Source organism: Coregonus clupeaformis, chromosome 8, assembly GCF_020615455.1.
Source record: "Coregonus clupeaformis isolate EN_2021a chromosome 8, ASM2061545v1, whole genome shotgun sequence".
Taxonomy (NCBI): Eukaryota; Metazoa; Chordata; class Actinopteri; order Salmoniformes; family Salmonidae; genus Coregonus; species Coregonus clupeaformis.
In genome coordinates, this window is record NC_059199.1 from 23,130,072 (window position 1) to 23,146,487 (window position 16,416).

Below are 16,416 nucleotides of genomic sequence, written 5' to 3' on the forward strand. Positions count from 1 at the left end.
AACACAATGTAACTCCAAGTCAATCACACTTCTGTGAAATCAAACTGTCCACTTAGGAAGCAACACTGATTGACAATAAATTTCACATGCTGTTGTGCAAATGGAATAGACAACAGGTGGAAGTTATAGGCAATTAGCAAGACACCCCCAATAAAGAAGTGGTTCTGCAGGTGGTGACCACAGACCACTTCTCAGTTCCTATGCTTCCTGGCTGATGTTTTGGTCACTTTTGAATGCTGGTGGTGCTTTCACTCTAGTGGTAGCATGAGACGGAGTCTACAACCCACACAAGTGGCTCAGGTAGTGCAGCTCATCCAGGATGGCACATCAATGCGAGCTGTGGCAAGAAGGTTTGCTGTGTTTGTCAGCGTAGTGTCCAGAGCATGGAGGCACTACCAGGAGACAGGCCAGTACATCAGGAGACGTGGAGGAGGCCGTAGGAGGGCAACAACCCAGCAGCAGGACCGCTACCTCCGCCTTTGTGCAAGGAGGAGCAGGAGGAGCACTGCCAGAGCCCTGCAAAATGACCTCCAGCAGGCCACAAATGTGCATGTGTCTGCTCAAACGGTCAGAAGCAGACTCCATGAGGGTGGTATGAGGGCCGACGTCCACAGGTGGGGGTTGTGCTTACAGCCCAACACCGTGCAGGACGTTTGGCATTTGCCAGAGAACACAGATGAAAGCATGTTCACACTGAGCACATGTGACAGACGTGACAGCGTCTGGAGACGCCGTGGAGAACGTTCTGCTGCCTGCAACATCCTCCAGCATGACCTGTTTGGCGGTGGGTCAGTCATGGTGTGGGGTGGCATTTCTTTGGGGGGCCGCACAGCCCTCCATGTGCTCGCCAGAGGTAGCCTGACTGCCATTAGGTACCGAGATGAGATCCTCAGACCCCTTGTGAGACCATATGCTGGTGCGGTTGGCCCTGGGTTCCTCCTAATGCAAGACAATGCTAGACCTCATGTGGCTGGAGTGTGTCAGCAGTTCCTGCAAGAGGAAGGCATTGATGCTATGGACCGCCCGTTCCCAGACCTGAATCCAATTGAGCACATCTGGGACATCATGTCTTGCTCCATCCACCAACGCCACGTTGCACCACAGACTGTCCAGGAGTTGGCGGATGCTTTAGTCCAGGTCTGGGAGGAGATCCCTCAGGAGACCATCCGCCACCTCATCAGGAGCATGCCCAGGCGTTGTAGGGAGGTCATACAGGCACGTGGAGGCCACACACACTACTGAGCCTCATTTTGACTTGTTTTAAGGACATTACATCAAAGTTGGATCAGCCTGTAGTGTGGTTTTCCACTTTAATTTTGAGGGTGACTCCAAATCCAGACCTCCATGGATTGATAAATTTGATTTCCATTGATAATTTTTGTGTGATTTTGTTGTCAGCACATTCAACTATGTAAAGAAAAAAGTATTTAATAAGATTATTTCATTCATTCAGATCTAGGATGTGTTGTTTAAGTGTTCCCCTTTTTTTTGAGCAGTGTATATATATATATATATATATATATATATATATATATATATATAAAACATGGGGGATTGGAAGTGATGCAGACAATTACATTGATGGAAGTTACAATCTATCTGCAATATTAAGCTGATCTACCCCCCCAAAAAATAAACAAACAAAAAATAAAAGACAAAAAAAAGACACAAAAAAATGACCAAAAAAATGAATAGAAATAAAAGACTTGATGTTGTAAAAGGTCTATTCTTAGTAACGCCTGAATTGAGGAAGAGATGTAATTCTCAGGAAAACGACTTGCCGCAGTGCGTATGTGGGGTGTGTGTGCGTTTTCCTCTTCTCTTGTTTGGTCTTCACGTGGGTGGATATTTTGTGTGTATGTTTGTTTGAGGTTGTTTTTGGTTCCTTTTTTTACAAGGAGATGATATGGTGGGAGGAGTAGGAGAAAACCCAACATTACCAAGGAAGCATCCCAAATGGCGCCCTATCCCCTATATCAGGGCTCTCCAACCCTGTTCCTGGAGAGCTACTGTCCTCTAGGTTTTCACTCCAACCCTAATCTAGCGCACCTGATTCTAATAATTAGCTGGTTGATAAATCAGGTTAGTAACTACTGGGGTTGGAGCGAAAACCTACAGGAGGGTAGCTCTTCAGGAACAGGGATGGAGACTTTTGACCAGGGCCCATAGGGTGTAGTGCACTATACTGTATATAGGGAATAGGGTGTCATTTGGGATGTAAATTCAAATGAACTGCATGAACTGCATGTAAGACACAGATTATAAAGAAGTCAGTTAAAAAACGTCACCAGGCAAACAGTACATTACTCTTCACTCTCATGAACAAACACCCTCTTTTGTTTCTTTTTGTCTTTTTTTAACAACCTCTTTTTTGTCCCCTTTTTCTAGAAATCCGTAAGAGGAGAAAATCGCTCAGGAGGAAGCTTGACTCCTTCTCCAAAGAAAAGAAAGAGAAAGAGCGAGGTAAGGTCCCTCACCCCCCCCACCCCCTCATAAACTAGATGATGAAGTGTTTAAATCTTCCACAGTGTGGCCGCATCCCAAATGGCACCCTATGTAGTGCACTATGTAGGGAATAGGGTGCCGTTTAGGACGCAGCCTGTGACTCAGTACACTTCGTTAAAACTGAAGACCGCATACCATACCTCAGAAGGTCAGACAGACCGGAGTCATATAGTTAGATACACGGCTCTGAGACGGACTAACCACTATTGACGTAGGTCTACAGTAGCTTCTACTCCTTCTTGACTAATTGACTAATGCCTGTGAAATGATCAACCACTGTTGACGTACAGTACAGTAGCTCCAATACTCCGTCTTTATTCCTTAATGACAACTTAGTGACTAATGCTTGTGAAATCATCACGCACTGTTGACCTACAGTACAGTAGCTTTTCTACCTCTTCCTTGTTTAACAGGGAGTAATTGCTTAATGCCTGTGAAATCATTGTGTTGATGACAGTGAGCTCCATTTCAACCACAAGAGGCAAGGGCCTCTTTATACTGTAGATGACTCATTTTTGCAACTTTTGTCTGTTGTAGAATGTTTAAACACTGCCTCCCGAGTGTATACACTGACACACTCTCATAAACATACACACGAACTGACAAAAAAAAGTCAAAAGTTTGGACACACCGACTCATTCAAGGGTTTTTCTTTATTTTTACTATTTTTTACATTGTAGAATAATAGTGAAGACATCAAAACTATGAAATAACACATATGGAATAATGTAGTAACCAAACAAGTGTTAAACAAATGAAAACATATTTTATGTACACAGTTGCTTTCTTTCTCCTTCTCACACACACACACACACACACACACACACACACACACACACACACACACACACACACACTCTGTTATCCTCTCCTTGGCCCAGTGCTGGCCATGTGGAGGTGTGATCAGAGAGAATAAAGAGATGTTCTCTTCCTCCTCCAGCTGGTTACCTCCAGGGCAGGACCAGCTAGCCAGCCTGCTGTCTTCCCAGGGTTAGGGTTGATTAGGTTACCCGCGACAGGACAGGGTCTGCTAGCCAGTCTGTTGTATTAGGCCTATCTCAGAACAGTGGCCAGACAATCTGCCTGTTAGCATTACGGCCAGCTAGCCATCCTGTTACCAAAGCCAATGGCCAACTTGTAAGAATTACTATCCAGGCCAAGCCATGGCAATGACCAGCCTGTTATCTTTCTAACCCCAGAGCAGTGGCCAGCCAATCTGCCTAGGCTAGCTACCCAGGAAAAGGCCAGGTCAGTGGCTGTACCTGTCAGGCAGTAGCCAGCCTGTCTGACGTTAGGGCCAGCTAGCCTTCCTGTTGATGTACCTAGGGAAGCCTGTCTGTCATTACAGCCAGATAGCGAGCCTGTTGTGTTACGCAGGGCAGTGGCCAGCCTGCCTGTCTGTCTGTCTGTTGGTGCTCTCAGGTCTGGGTCTGGGTAAATCTCCTAAGATGATAGTACTTAACGCTCAGGCAGAACATTGGGGTTTGGCAGGGATGGGTGAATGGATGAAGGGATGGAGTGGTCGAAAACAAACGAGGGTAAACGAACGCTCAGGTGATCAGAGGCGAGTAGCGTCACTAACGCTAATGGCAACAAATGCAAATTAACCCATAAGAGTCTAAGCCCTGTCTAAGCCAGGGGATGGGGGAGGGGGGGCTTACTGCTACTAGCCCATACAAATGCAATTAATAACAGATCCACTACATGGAACAACAGATAGTCCCCCTCAAAAAAATCTAAAGGAAGTTTGTTCTGAAGTGTCTATCCAATATATACTTTTTTTTTTTTTTTTTTTTTTTTTTTTACATGTATTTAACCCCTTATTTTGTCACTAAACAGTCTCCACATATATTTCCATATTTTTTTTTGACTGGTACCGGGGGACCTTCAGATGACTCTTGTGAGGCCTGTGGGAGTCTCACCTTTACACAGAGGGGTCATATAAGTGTCTAGCCCAAATTGTTTGGACGCTACAGACAGAAGTTGGCAGATCAGCTATACCGACTTCAGATGAGTCCCAAGACGCTTGTGGGGGTCGTAGAGCAAAATGGAGAACACCATCATGTTCGTGAGAGTCTCATCTTTCCATAATAGTTTGTAGGCCAAACCACTCGGATGCTACAGATGATTTTGTGAGAAGATCGATTTTTGGGATGTATCATGATCTGACAAACACCGCTCTAGCTCTGTCACCTTCACCGCAGGTGCGGAAGTGTTACATAGTCAGATGCGGTGGATTGAGATGCATCCAATGCAAAAAAAAACAGATATCTCTATCTTAAACTGATGGATTTTTATGGGGATTTTTGTATTATGCTAATTTGATTTCAGTGCACGCGCAGACATCGACCTTAGGGGGTTAAGCGTAATATTGTGTAAAAGCACTTTTCACAAAATAAAAGGTTGTGTATACTGTGTTTACATGTCTGTTTACCCTCCACTACAACCCTGGATGAATGGATGCCAGTTGTGCTTGTTCCTTTAAGGCAAATACCATGGTATTTTCCTGCCACGGTAGTGACCAAAACACCATGATAGTACCATAGTATCTTTTTAATTGTACTACTATGGCAGGAAAATACCATGGCATTTGCAGCAGTACTATTATATTTTCCTGCCATTTTAGTGACCAAAATACCATGATAATACCATGGTTTTGTACTAGCAGCATGTAGTGATACTAGTGAAACATGAAAGCATGGTAGTTGTTTACAATGTATTATCATGATGGTCCATGTCCCACAATTTTTCGGGTAAAGTGACCAAAAACATAGTAATTTATGGTACTCACATAATGCAACGTTGACTTCTCGCTCTGCAATTAAAAAGTGTAGGCCTAGTGTACCCTATTAAACCTCTTGAGCTCATAATGAAAAACCACAACACACATGATCTAGTAGTGTAGTGTGCCTCTTAAACCTTAGCCCGCCGGTAAACTATATAGCTTATTAGCACGCTAGTCAGCTAGCTACATGCTTGCTAATTAGCCAGTGAGCTTATTAACTAGTTAGCCTGTCAGCTACTGTAGCTAGCCACTGGCCCTCAACCAAACAGTGGCATCTGCGGGAGGATTTAGTTAGTTGATGTACCGACATACACGTGTCCATGGCTTTTATGTACCTTGAACCAGCTTCCAGGAAAGGATAAGAAGAGGAGTGTGGGGTGAAGGGAAGAGATAGAGGGTGGGGGAGAAAAAGAGAAGGAAGGTTTGAGAGACAGGGAGAGATGGGGTGAGAGAGGAGGGAGGGAGGGAGAACGAGAGAAGGAAGGTTTGAGAGGTGGGGTGAGAGAGAGGGAGAGAGGGAGAGAGAGAGAATGAAAAAGGGAGACAGAAACCACATTCTCATCCATAGTTTTTATGTGAGTAATGTCATACTGTATGAAACAAATTCTTGACAGCTGTGACGGAAACAGGAAGTTTAGGTACAATTTTTGAAATGCCGACATGGTGGGGTCTTTTTGTGTCGGTAAAATTTAGTATGCGAGAAATGGCGGTGTAAATGTCTTTATGCGCATATATTGATATAATAACCATCATATCGAAGTAAACTTGGAGTCACACGACTTGGGAAAGCATGCAGTTTATTAGGCTACAGATTAAATAAATTATGATGAACTTCACAGGGTGATGAAAGTGCACAGTGATGAGCTTGATGCGCCTTTCCAATAAATGTCGAGGGTCTTATTCTGGTGACATGATGATAAATGTTTGACTGCCATTTGACAAATAAAAATATTATCGCTCTTATCCATAATAATCTCATCATGCAGAATAACCTACCCGCAGAGCCTACACACATTGTAAATGTATATGCGAAATGTTGGCTAGAGCGCATGTGCCAAGACCAGAGTGGGCACATTTGCTATTTAACGCAACAGTTTTTGTGACAAAATTATCGGTAGAGTTGAAAATGCGATGGAAACACAATGAACATTGTGCACTACGCCATCACATACTGATTTGTATCTGCAACAAGTCCGTTTGGTGGAAACACCACTGGTGGGAAAATGTACATAATTTCTTTATGCAGATGTTAGAATACTTGCATGAAAACCTGTCTCCAATTGGATGGAAACCTAGCTAGAAGGAGAGAATAGTGGTAGAGAGAATTATAGAGAGAGGAGGGTTTGAGAGATGGAGAGAGAGAGGGGAGGAGATGCAGAGAGGGTAAAAACAAGAGACGGAGGAGAGAGAGAGAGAGAGAGAGAGACAGAGACAGAGAGAGAGAGAGAGAGAGAGAGAGAGAGAGAGAGAGAGAGAGAGAGAGAGAGAGAGAGAGAGAGAGAGAGAGAGAGAGAGAGAGAGAGAGAGAGAGAGAGAGAGAGAGAGAGGGGATTTCAGGTTCAAGCGGTATTTCAGGTTCAATCCCCCTATCCTTAGAGCTTTACTTCTTGGCACTCTGCCAGTCTCCCATGTCTGACCAGCTTTAGGTCTTATGACCTCTTCACAGCAGGAGTGTGTGCGGATGTGTGTGTGTGCTTGTGTGTTTTATATGAAATAATTAATGAACAAAAAAAAGTACGTCAAATTGCCAGTTGGCAACCCATCCCTTACTGGAATAACTGACACATAAACAGACATTACAATGATTCACAGTGATAATTATTCCGGTGTTCTGCATAGTGCACATCTCATAAGGAATGAAAAATAAATCAATACATAATAGTAGATAGGGTTATCCAAGCAATAATAATAAACCTAGAGCAGTAGAAATACAAATAAAATACAGATAAATAACCCCGGTCTCTCACAAAGAGAAGATTAAAGTGTGAGAAATACAGTAGGCCCACACACAATTTATATACACTGAGTATACAAAACATTAAGAACACCTGCTTTTTCCATGATGTAGACTGATCAGGTGAATCCAGTTGAAAGCTATGATCCCTTATTGATGTGACTTGTTAAATCCACTTCAATCAGTATAGATGAATGGGAAGAGACAGGTTAAATTTTTAAGCCTTGAGACTATTGAGACATGGATTGTGTATGTGTGCCATCCAGAAGCTGAATGGGCAAGACAAAACATTTAAGTGCCTTTGAACGGGGTATGGTAGTAGGTGGCAGGCGCACTGGTTTGTGTCAACAACTGCAATGCTGCTGGGTTTTTTACGCTCAACAGTTTGCCGTGTGTATCAAGAATGGTCCACCACCCAAAGGACATCCAGCCAACTTGACACAACTGTGGGAAGCATTGGAGTCAACATGGGCCAGCATCCCTGTGGAACGCTTTTGACACCTTGTAGAGTCAATGCCCCGACGAATTGAGGCTGATCTGAGGCCAAAAGGGTGTGCAACTCAATATTAGGAAGGTGTTCCTAATGTTTGGTATACTCAGTGTACATATGCCTATGTCTGGAGCTAAATATTTGTATAATTTATACTGAACAAAAATATAAATGCAACATGTAAAGTGTTGGTCCCAAGTTTCATGAGCTGAAATAAAAGATCCCAGAAATGTTCCATACGCACAGAAAGCTTATTTCTCTTAAACGTTGTGCACAAATTTGTGTACATCCCTGTTAGTAAACATTTCTCCTTTGCCAAGATAATCCATCCACCTGACAGGTGTGGCATATCAAGAATCTGATTAAACTGCATGATCATTAGACAGGTGCACCTTGTGCTGGGGACAATAAAATGCCACTCTAAAATGTGCAGTTTTGTCACACAACACAATGCCACAGATGTCTTTGAGGGTTTTGAGGGGGTGTCCAATTGGCATGCTGACTGCAGGAATGTCCATCAGAGCTATTGCCAGAGATTTTGAATGTTCATTTTTCTACCACCACATCCGGCTTCCTCACCTGCGGGATTGTCTGATGAGGGGTGGGGGAGTATTTCTGTTTGTAATAAAGCCCTTTTGTGGGGAAAAACTCATTCGGATTGGCTGGGCCTGGCTCCCCAGTGGGTGTACCTGGATCCCAAGTGGGTGGGCTTATGCCCTCCTAGGCTCACCCATAGCTGCGCTCCTGCCCAGTAATGTGAAATCCATAGATTAGGGCCTCATTTATTTATTTCAATTGACTGATTTCCTTTCATGAACTGTAACTTATTAAAATCTTAGAAATGGTTGCATGTTGCAAAAGGTCACCCTTTGTCACGGTCGTCATAAGAAGCGGACCAATACGCAGCGCGTTGAACGAACATGGCACTTTATTAAATGAAAGCACGACACTCGACAAAAACAAGAAATACGACTAGTGAAGTCCACAGTAACAAATACTGAAAAGGAACAAAAACCCACAACACCCAAGAGAAAACACACAGTATAAATATGGCTCCCAATCAGAGATAACGAGCCGACAGCTGACACTCGTTACCTCCGATTGGGAGTCAATGACCAAACCTAGAAATAAACGTGACAGAAATGCAACCATAGAAAATCACCCAAAACCCAACAAAACATAATACACCCTGGCTCAAATACAAAAGTCCTGGAGCCAGAGTGTCACAGTACCCCCCCCTAAAGGTGCGAACTCCGGGCGCACCAGCATACAGTCTAGGGGAGGGTCTGGGTGGGCGTCTGTCCACGGTGGCGGTTCTGGCCCTGGTCGTGGTCCCCACCCCACCTTAGTCACTACCCGCCTCCGTAGCCTCCTCCACATGACCACCCCCCAACTAAACCCCACTGGATTAAGGGGCGGCACCGGACTAAAGGGCAGCACCGGACTAAGGGGCAGCACCGGACTAAGGGGCAGTACCGGACTAAGGGGCAGCACCAGGATAAGGGGCAGCACCGGGCTAAGGGACAGCACCGGACTCAATGGCGGATCCTGGCTGGCTGGCTCTGGCGGATCCTGGCTGGACGGCTCTGGCGGATCCTGGCTGGACGGCTCTGGCGGATCCTGGCTGGCGGAAGGCTCTGGCTGATCCTGTCTGGCAGAAGGCTCTGGCTGATCCTGTCTGGCAGAAGGCTCTGGCTGATCCTGTATGGCGGAAGGCTCTGGCTGATCCTGTCTGGCGGAAGGCTCTGGCTGATCCTGTCTGGCGGAAGGCTCTGGCTGCTCCTGTCTGGCGGAAGGCTCTGGCTGATCCTGTCTGGCGGAAGGCTCTGGCTGCTCCTGTCTGGCGGAGAGCTCTAGCGGCTCCGGTCTGGCGGACGGCTCTGAAGGCTCATGGCAGACGGGCGGCTTTGCAGGCTCAGTACAGACGGGCAGTTCCCGCGGCGCTTGGCAGACGGACAGTTCAGACGGCGTTGGGCAGACGGGCAGTTCAGGCGCCGTTGGGCAGACGGGCAGTTCAGACGGCGTTGGGCAGACGGACAGTTCAGGCCCCGTTGGGCAGACGGGCAGTTCAGACGGCGTTGGGCAGACGGACAGTTCAGGCGCCGTAGGGCAGGCGGCAGACTCTGGCCGTCTGAGGCGCATCGTAGGCCTGGTGCGTGGTGCCGGAACTGGAGGTACCGGGCTGAGGACACGCATCACAGGGCTAGTGCGGGGAGAAGCAACAGGGCATGCTGGACCCTGGGGACGCACATAAGGCCTAGTGCGGAGAGCAGCAACAGGGCATGCTGGACCCTGGGGACGCACATAAGGCCTAGTGCGGAGAGCAGCAACAGGCCGGGCTGGGCTGGCGACGCGCACCGTATCCCTGGTGCGGGTGGCCGGAACAGGCCGGGCCGGGCTGGCGAAGCGCACCGTATCCCTGGTGCGTGGAGCAGGAACAGGCCGGGCTGGGCTGGCGACGCGCACCGTATCCCTGGTGCGAGTGGCCGGAACAGGCCGGGCCGGGCTGGCGAAGCGCACCGTATCCCTGGTGCGTGGAGCAGGAACAGGCCGGGCTGGGCTGGCGACGCGCACCGTATCCCTGGTGCGAGTGGCCGGAACAGGCCGGGCCGGGCTGGTGAAGCGCACCGTATCCCTGGTGCGAGTGGCCGGAACAGGCCGGGCCGGGATGGCGAAGCGCACCGTATCCCTGGTGCGAGTGGCCGGACCAGGCCGAGCCGGGCTGGAGACGCGCACCGTACACTTGGTGCGAGGGGTCGTAACAGGCCGGACCGTACTGGAGGCACACACCACTGGCTCTACCCCGGGAACTGGAACGGGCCGGACCGGACTGGTAATACACCCCAGTACCACTCGCCGTGCCTCTACATCTCCTTTCCCTACTCTGACCAGTGACCCCCGTAACCTGGTTGCCTCTTGAATCCGCCCCTTCTCTGCCTCCATCAGCCCTGTGGCAGCCTCCTGCTGCCCAGCCGCCCAAGCCATGTGCCCCCCCCCAAAAAATTTTTGGGGTTGCCTCCCGTCCTTCCGACGATGGCCCTGCTGACGCCGTTGCTCCTCTCGCCGTCGCCTCTCCACCGTTTCGCTCCATGGACGGCGATCCATCCCATCCAGGATCTCCTCCCAAGTCCAGGACCCTTTTCCGTCCAACAGCTCCTCCCATGTCCAGACCCTTTGCTCCTGGACGCGCTGCTTGGTCCTTTTGTGGTGGGTTTTTCTGTCACGGTCGTCATAAGAAGCGGACCAATACGCAGCGCGTTGAACGAACATGGCACTTTATTAAATGAAAGCACGACACTCGACAAAAACAAGAAATACGACTAGTGAAGTCCACAGTAACAAATACTGAAAAGGAACAAAAACCCACAACACCCAAGAGAAAACACACAGTATAAATATGGCTCCCAATCAGAGATAACGAGCCGACAGCTGACACTCGTTACCTCCGATTGGGAGTCAATGACCAAACCTAGAAATAAACGTGACAGAAATGCAACCATAGAAAATCACCCAAAACCCAACAAAACACAATACACCCTGGCTCAAATACAAAAGTCCTGGAGCCAGAGTGTCACACCCTTTTAATTTTATTCCAGGCTTTCTAAAAAATGTTCATCAAATGGAAATACACAATTGACAAAAAAGAAATGTCCTTATCTTCATCGCTCAGTCACATAATGCCAGGGTATATCTGGTGGGCTTTCTGGAATAAGGACAAGCGTATATTGTGGTAGAGATGTGCAATAGAGGATAAAATGAATATCATTCTCTATCTCTTGGAGGTCACAATATTTACGAAGTATTTCCTCTTCCATTTCACCACAATACCGATCTGTTTCAATAGCAATGGCAATATTGCTGATCTTACCTGTGCACATAGCAATCTTTCTTTTGCTTTTAGGTAGGTTGTACATAACATATCTCCACACACAAATTCACTCTTAATCAAACAAAAGATTCTCAATATGGGTTTGTGATTAATCAACTCCTGAGGAGAGACACATGAAAAGTGGGTGAGACATGGTAGAGAGGGGGAAGGAGCAGCCGGTACGATACCTCATTTATCCGCCAGAGGACCTTAAATGGCCTCACAAACCAGGGGCTCAGTTTCTTGCAGGGCAGGCAGAGAGGGAGGTTTTTAGTGGACAGCCAGACATGATCACCAGGCTGGAATACGGGGGCCTCACTGTGGTGGCGGTCGGCTTGGTCCTTCTGCCTACGAATGGCCCTCTGGAGATGGACATGGGCGGCATCCCAGACCTGTCCAGCCCTGCGGAACCATTCGTCGACAGCGGGCGCATCGGACTGGCTGGGTGTCCAAGGGGCCAGGACGCACTAGAAGGGAGTTAGCCCCATGGAGGAGTGAACGAGGGAGTTCTGGGCATATTCTGCCCAGGGAAGAAACCTTGCCCACTCACCCTGCTGGTCCTGACAGTGGCAATGAAGAAACCTCCCCAGCTGATGGTTCATGCGCTCCACCTGCCCATTTGACTGAGGCCTATGCCCAGAAGTGAGGCTGGCCATTGCCCCGATCTTCTCCAGGAAAGCCTTCCACACTCGGGAGGTGAATTAGGGGCCACGGTCCGAGACGATGTCCTCTGGAAGTCCATAATGCCGGAAGACCTGTTGGAACAGGACCTCAGCGACCTGGAGAGCAGAAGGAAGACCAGTTAGTGGCAAAAAACGGCATGATTGGGAGAACCGATCTACGACCACCAGGACTGTAGTGAAGCAGTCAGAACGTGGGAGGTCGGTGACAAAGTCTATGGACAGGTGTGACCAAGGTCGCTGAGGCACTGGGAGAGGAACTAGTTTGCCTGCCGGGGCATTCCGAAGTGTCTTCGTTTGGGCACATACGGAACAGGAGTTGATATAGCGGGAGACATCAGTAGCCAAGGTGGGCCACCAGTATTTTTGTGAGAGAGAATGTAGGGTGCGCGTCATACCGGAGTGCCCTGCCATAAGGGTGGTGTGCGCCCAGATCAGCAGGCGGTCACGGACCCTGGTGGGTACATACACACGCCCCGGAGGGGCGTTGGCAGGCGCTGGGTCCTCCTGAACCACCAGGTGGATGTCTTCGTCCACATCCCAAATGCCAGATCCTTCCTTTCTCCAGTATGGTGCATCCTGGAGAGTGCGTTGGCTTTCACATTCTGGGATCTTGGGCGGTAGGACAGAATAAACTGAAAGCGAGTAAGAAATTGGGCCAACCTGGCTTGACGAGTGTTCATTCGTTTCGCTGCCCGCATGTGCTCCAAATTCCGGTGGTCAGTGAGAATCCGGAATCGATGGACTGCGCCCTCCAGCCAGTGTCTCCATTCCTCCAGAGCGAGGACCACCGCCAACAGCTCCCTGTCTCCAACTCCATAGTTCCTCTCTGCGGGGGTAAGCTTTTTCGAGAAAAAGGCACAGGGATACATTTTCTCTGACTTACCTTGCCGCTGGGAGAGGACCCCACCCTTGCCCTCCTCATATGCATCCACCTCCAGGATGAAAGGACGAGCTGGATCTAGGTGTTTTAGGAGGGGCGCTATGGTGAACCTCTCCTTCAGCCTCTTGAAGGCAGCGTCAGTCTCAGGGTTCCAGGCCAGCTTCTGAGGCTCCCCCTTAAGGAGAGAGGTGAGCGGGGCGGCTATGGAGCTGAAGGACCTGATGAAACACCGGTAGAAATTTGCGAAGCCCAGGAAGCTCTGTAGGCCCTTGATGGTGGTGAGGACTGGCCATGACCTGACGGCGTCCATCTTCTTTCCATGAACACCCCCTGAGGACTGATCCTGTATCCCAGGAAGGAGATGGCCTGTTGGTGGAATTTGCATTTCTCCCCCTTCACCAACAGGCTGTGTAGGACTGCTCTGACGTCCATGACGTGCTCCTCAAACATAGCCAAGTAGATCAGGATATCGTCGATGTACACCACCACCTGTCTACTCAGCATGTCTCGGAATACGTCATTGACGAAGGACTGGAACACAGAAGGTGTGTTGGCGAGGCCGTAGGGCATGACGCAATATTCATAGTGGGCTGAGGTAGTGCTGAATGCCTTCTTCCACTCGTCTCCTTCCCGGATTCGGATCAGGTTGTAGGCACTCCTCAGGTCCAACTTAGTAAAGTACCAGGCCCCTAGCAGCTGCTCGATGGCCGATGGAACCAGAGGGAGGGGGTACCAGTACTTGGTGGTGACTGTGCTCAGCCCCCGGTAGTCAATGCACGGCCTCAGTCCTCTGTCTTTTTTGGCCACGAAGAAGAAGCTGGCAGAGGCAGGAGAGGTAGAGCGTCTGATGAACCCCTGTTTCAGGGTCTCCGCCACATATATCTCCATGGCCTCAGTCTCCGCTATGGAGAGGGAGTAAATGTGACTCTTCGGGGGGTGTTGTCCCTCCAGCAGGTCAATGGCGCAGTCCCAGTGCCTGTGAGGAGGGAGACACTTAGCCTTGGAGGCAGAGAAGACATCGGAGAGATCTGCGTACTCACGTGGAATGTTGGGCTGGAGAGCAGACTCCGGACTCTCCATGGGAGAACAACAAACCACCGGCAGACAGGTACTCCGGCATGAGGGGCACCAGGCTGCGATCCTCTTAGTGATCCAATTGATGGTGGGGTTGTGTAGTCTGAGCCAGGGCAATCCCAAGACGATCTGGTGAAAGGGTGACGTGACGATGTGGAAGGACAGCTCCTCGTGGTGCTCCGGTAGTGTGGGAATGGTGATGGTGATGGGGAGAGTGACTTGCGTAATGGTGCCTGATCAAAGTGGTTTATTGTCCAGTGAGGTGACGTGTAGCGGAGAAGGCAGTGGCACGATGGGCAAACCCCATTCATAGACCAGCTCCCTATCTATAAGGTTCCCCGCTGATCCGGAATCTATCATTGCCGTGGAAAGCGAAGAGAAGGAAGAATCATTTACCGTTAGGGGAACTAAAAACAATGGTTTGGTGACAGGTGATGACGGAACACTCACGGAGCGGCGACGGGAGTTATTCCACCTAGATAGGGAGCTGCCAGGAGATCTGTGGTCCGTGGTGGTGTAGGGTGTGCTGCCCACATCCATGGGTGAGGACTTGGAGGCAGGGCGGCTTCCATAGCTCAGATGGGGTGAGCGTCGAGGCTCCAGGAGGTGTTGGGAACGCCGTCGGTCTCTCAACATGCCGTCAAGACGAATGGACGTGGCGATGAGGGTATCAAGGTCCATCTCGTTGTCCCGACATGCGAGTTCCGTCGTGATGTCCTCCCGTAAGCCTCTCCTGAAGGCTGTGCACAGAGCACGCTCATTCCAGCCGGAAGCGGAAGACGCCACCACCGTGTGAAAGCTCAGGGCATACTCGAACGCGGCCCCCTCTCCCTGTTGTAGCCAGAGGAGACGCTCACCGCCATCCTTTCCCTCTGTGGGATGATCGAACACCGCCCTGAACCGAGCGAGGAAGGTGGAGTAGGGAAGCGCCGCGGCCTCACCTCCTTCCCAGACTGCCGTGGCCCAATTCAGCGCCTTTCCCTTCAGTAGCGAAATCACCAGCGCTATCCTGGCTTGGTCCGATGGAGATGCCCCACGCTGATGTGCCAGATACAGTGAGACCTGTAGCAGGAAGCCTCTACATTTTATTGTTTTCCCGTCATAGCGCTCCGGCAGGGTAGGGGTCCCTCAGACGTTGGTGATAGCCCGGGAGGAGGTGGACTGGGTGCACTCGCCGCTCCCTGAGGTGGAACCGTGTAGCTCAGTTGGTAGAGCATGGTGTTTGCAACGCCAGGGTTGTGGGTTCAATTCTCACAGGGGGCCAGTATGAAAAAAAAAATGTATGCACTCACTAACTGTAAGTCGCTCTGGATAAGAGCGTCTGCTAAATGACGTAAATGTAAAATGAACCGGAGCGATGGTCAGTTTATGGAGCGTTTGGAGCACTTCCTGCATGGCGGCGTTCAGCTGGGCAATCTGCTGCTGGTGCTGGTCGAGGCGCTGGGGAACTCCAGGAGGATTACCTGCTGCATCCATCTTTGTGATTCTGTGATGAGTACTGAGGATACGAAGAGGCAGGAATCAACAATGTAAAGGTTTACTTAACACTGAGCAATAGATAAACAAAGAGCGAGTACACAACATTACACTAACAATCACACACAACACAACACTGAACAATTCAGGGCTATATAGGGGTGGTGATGAGATGATGAGGTGCAGGTGCGCTGGAGGTGATTAGGGTGCGTTGGGTTTAGGAGACGTGACAGTTTACATGTACAGTGCCTTCACAAAGTATTCATATCCCCTTATTTATTCTACATTTTGTTGTGTGACAGCCTGAATTTAAAATGGATTAAATTGAGATTTTGTGTCACCAATCTACACACAATACCCCATAATGTCAAAGGGGAATTTTGTTTGTTGAAATATTTTTTTTTTTTAAACAAACATGAAAAGCTCATTTGTTATGGCAGGCCTAGCTAAGTTCAGGAGTAAAAATGTGTTTAAGAAATCACATAATAAGTTGCATGGACTCATTCTGTGTTCAATAATAGTGGTTAACATGATTTTTGAATGACTACACATTTCTGTACCCCACACATACAATTATCTGTAAGGTCCCTCAATCGAGTAGCACAGATTCAACCACAAAGACCAGGGAGGTTTATCCAATGCCTCACAAAGAAGGGCCCCGATTGGTAGATGTGTAAAAAATATCCCTCTGAATAACCCTT

The 16,416-nt window shown here is 48.9% G+C and overlaps 1 protein-coding gene across 2 annotated transcripts in view; it reads left to right on the plus strand.

The window, feature by feature from the left end:
* Nucleotides 1-16,416, plus strand: part of arhgap36 (Rho GTPase activating protein 36) — a 113,365-nt gene that overhangs the window by 83,200 nt on the left and 13,749 nt on the right. For both annotated transcript variants that reach the window (XM_041882637.2, XM_041882638.2), the window contains exon 3: nucleotides 2,389-2,463. In XM_041882637.2, coding sequence (XP_041738571.1) covers nucleotides 2,389-2,463 — 75 coding nt within the window. The remainder of the gene's footprint in view (nucleotides 1-2,388; nucleotides 2,464-16,416) is intronic.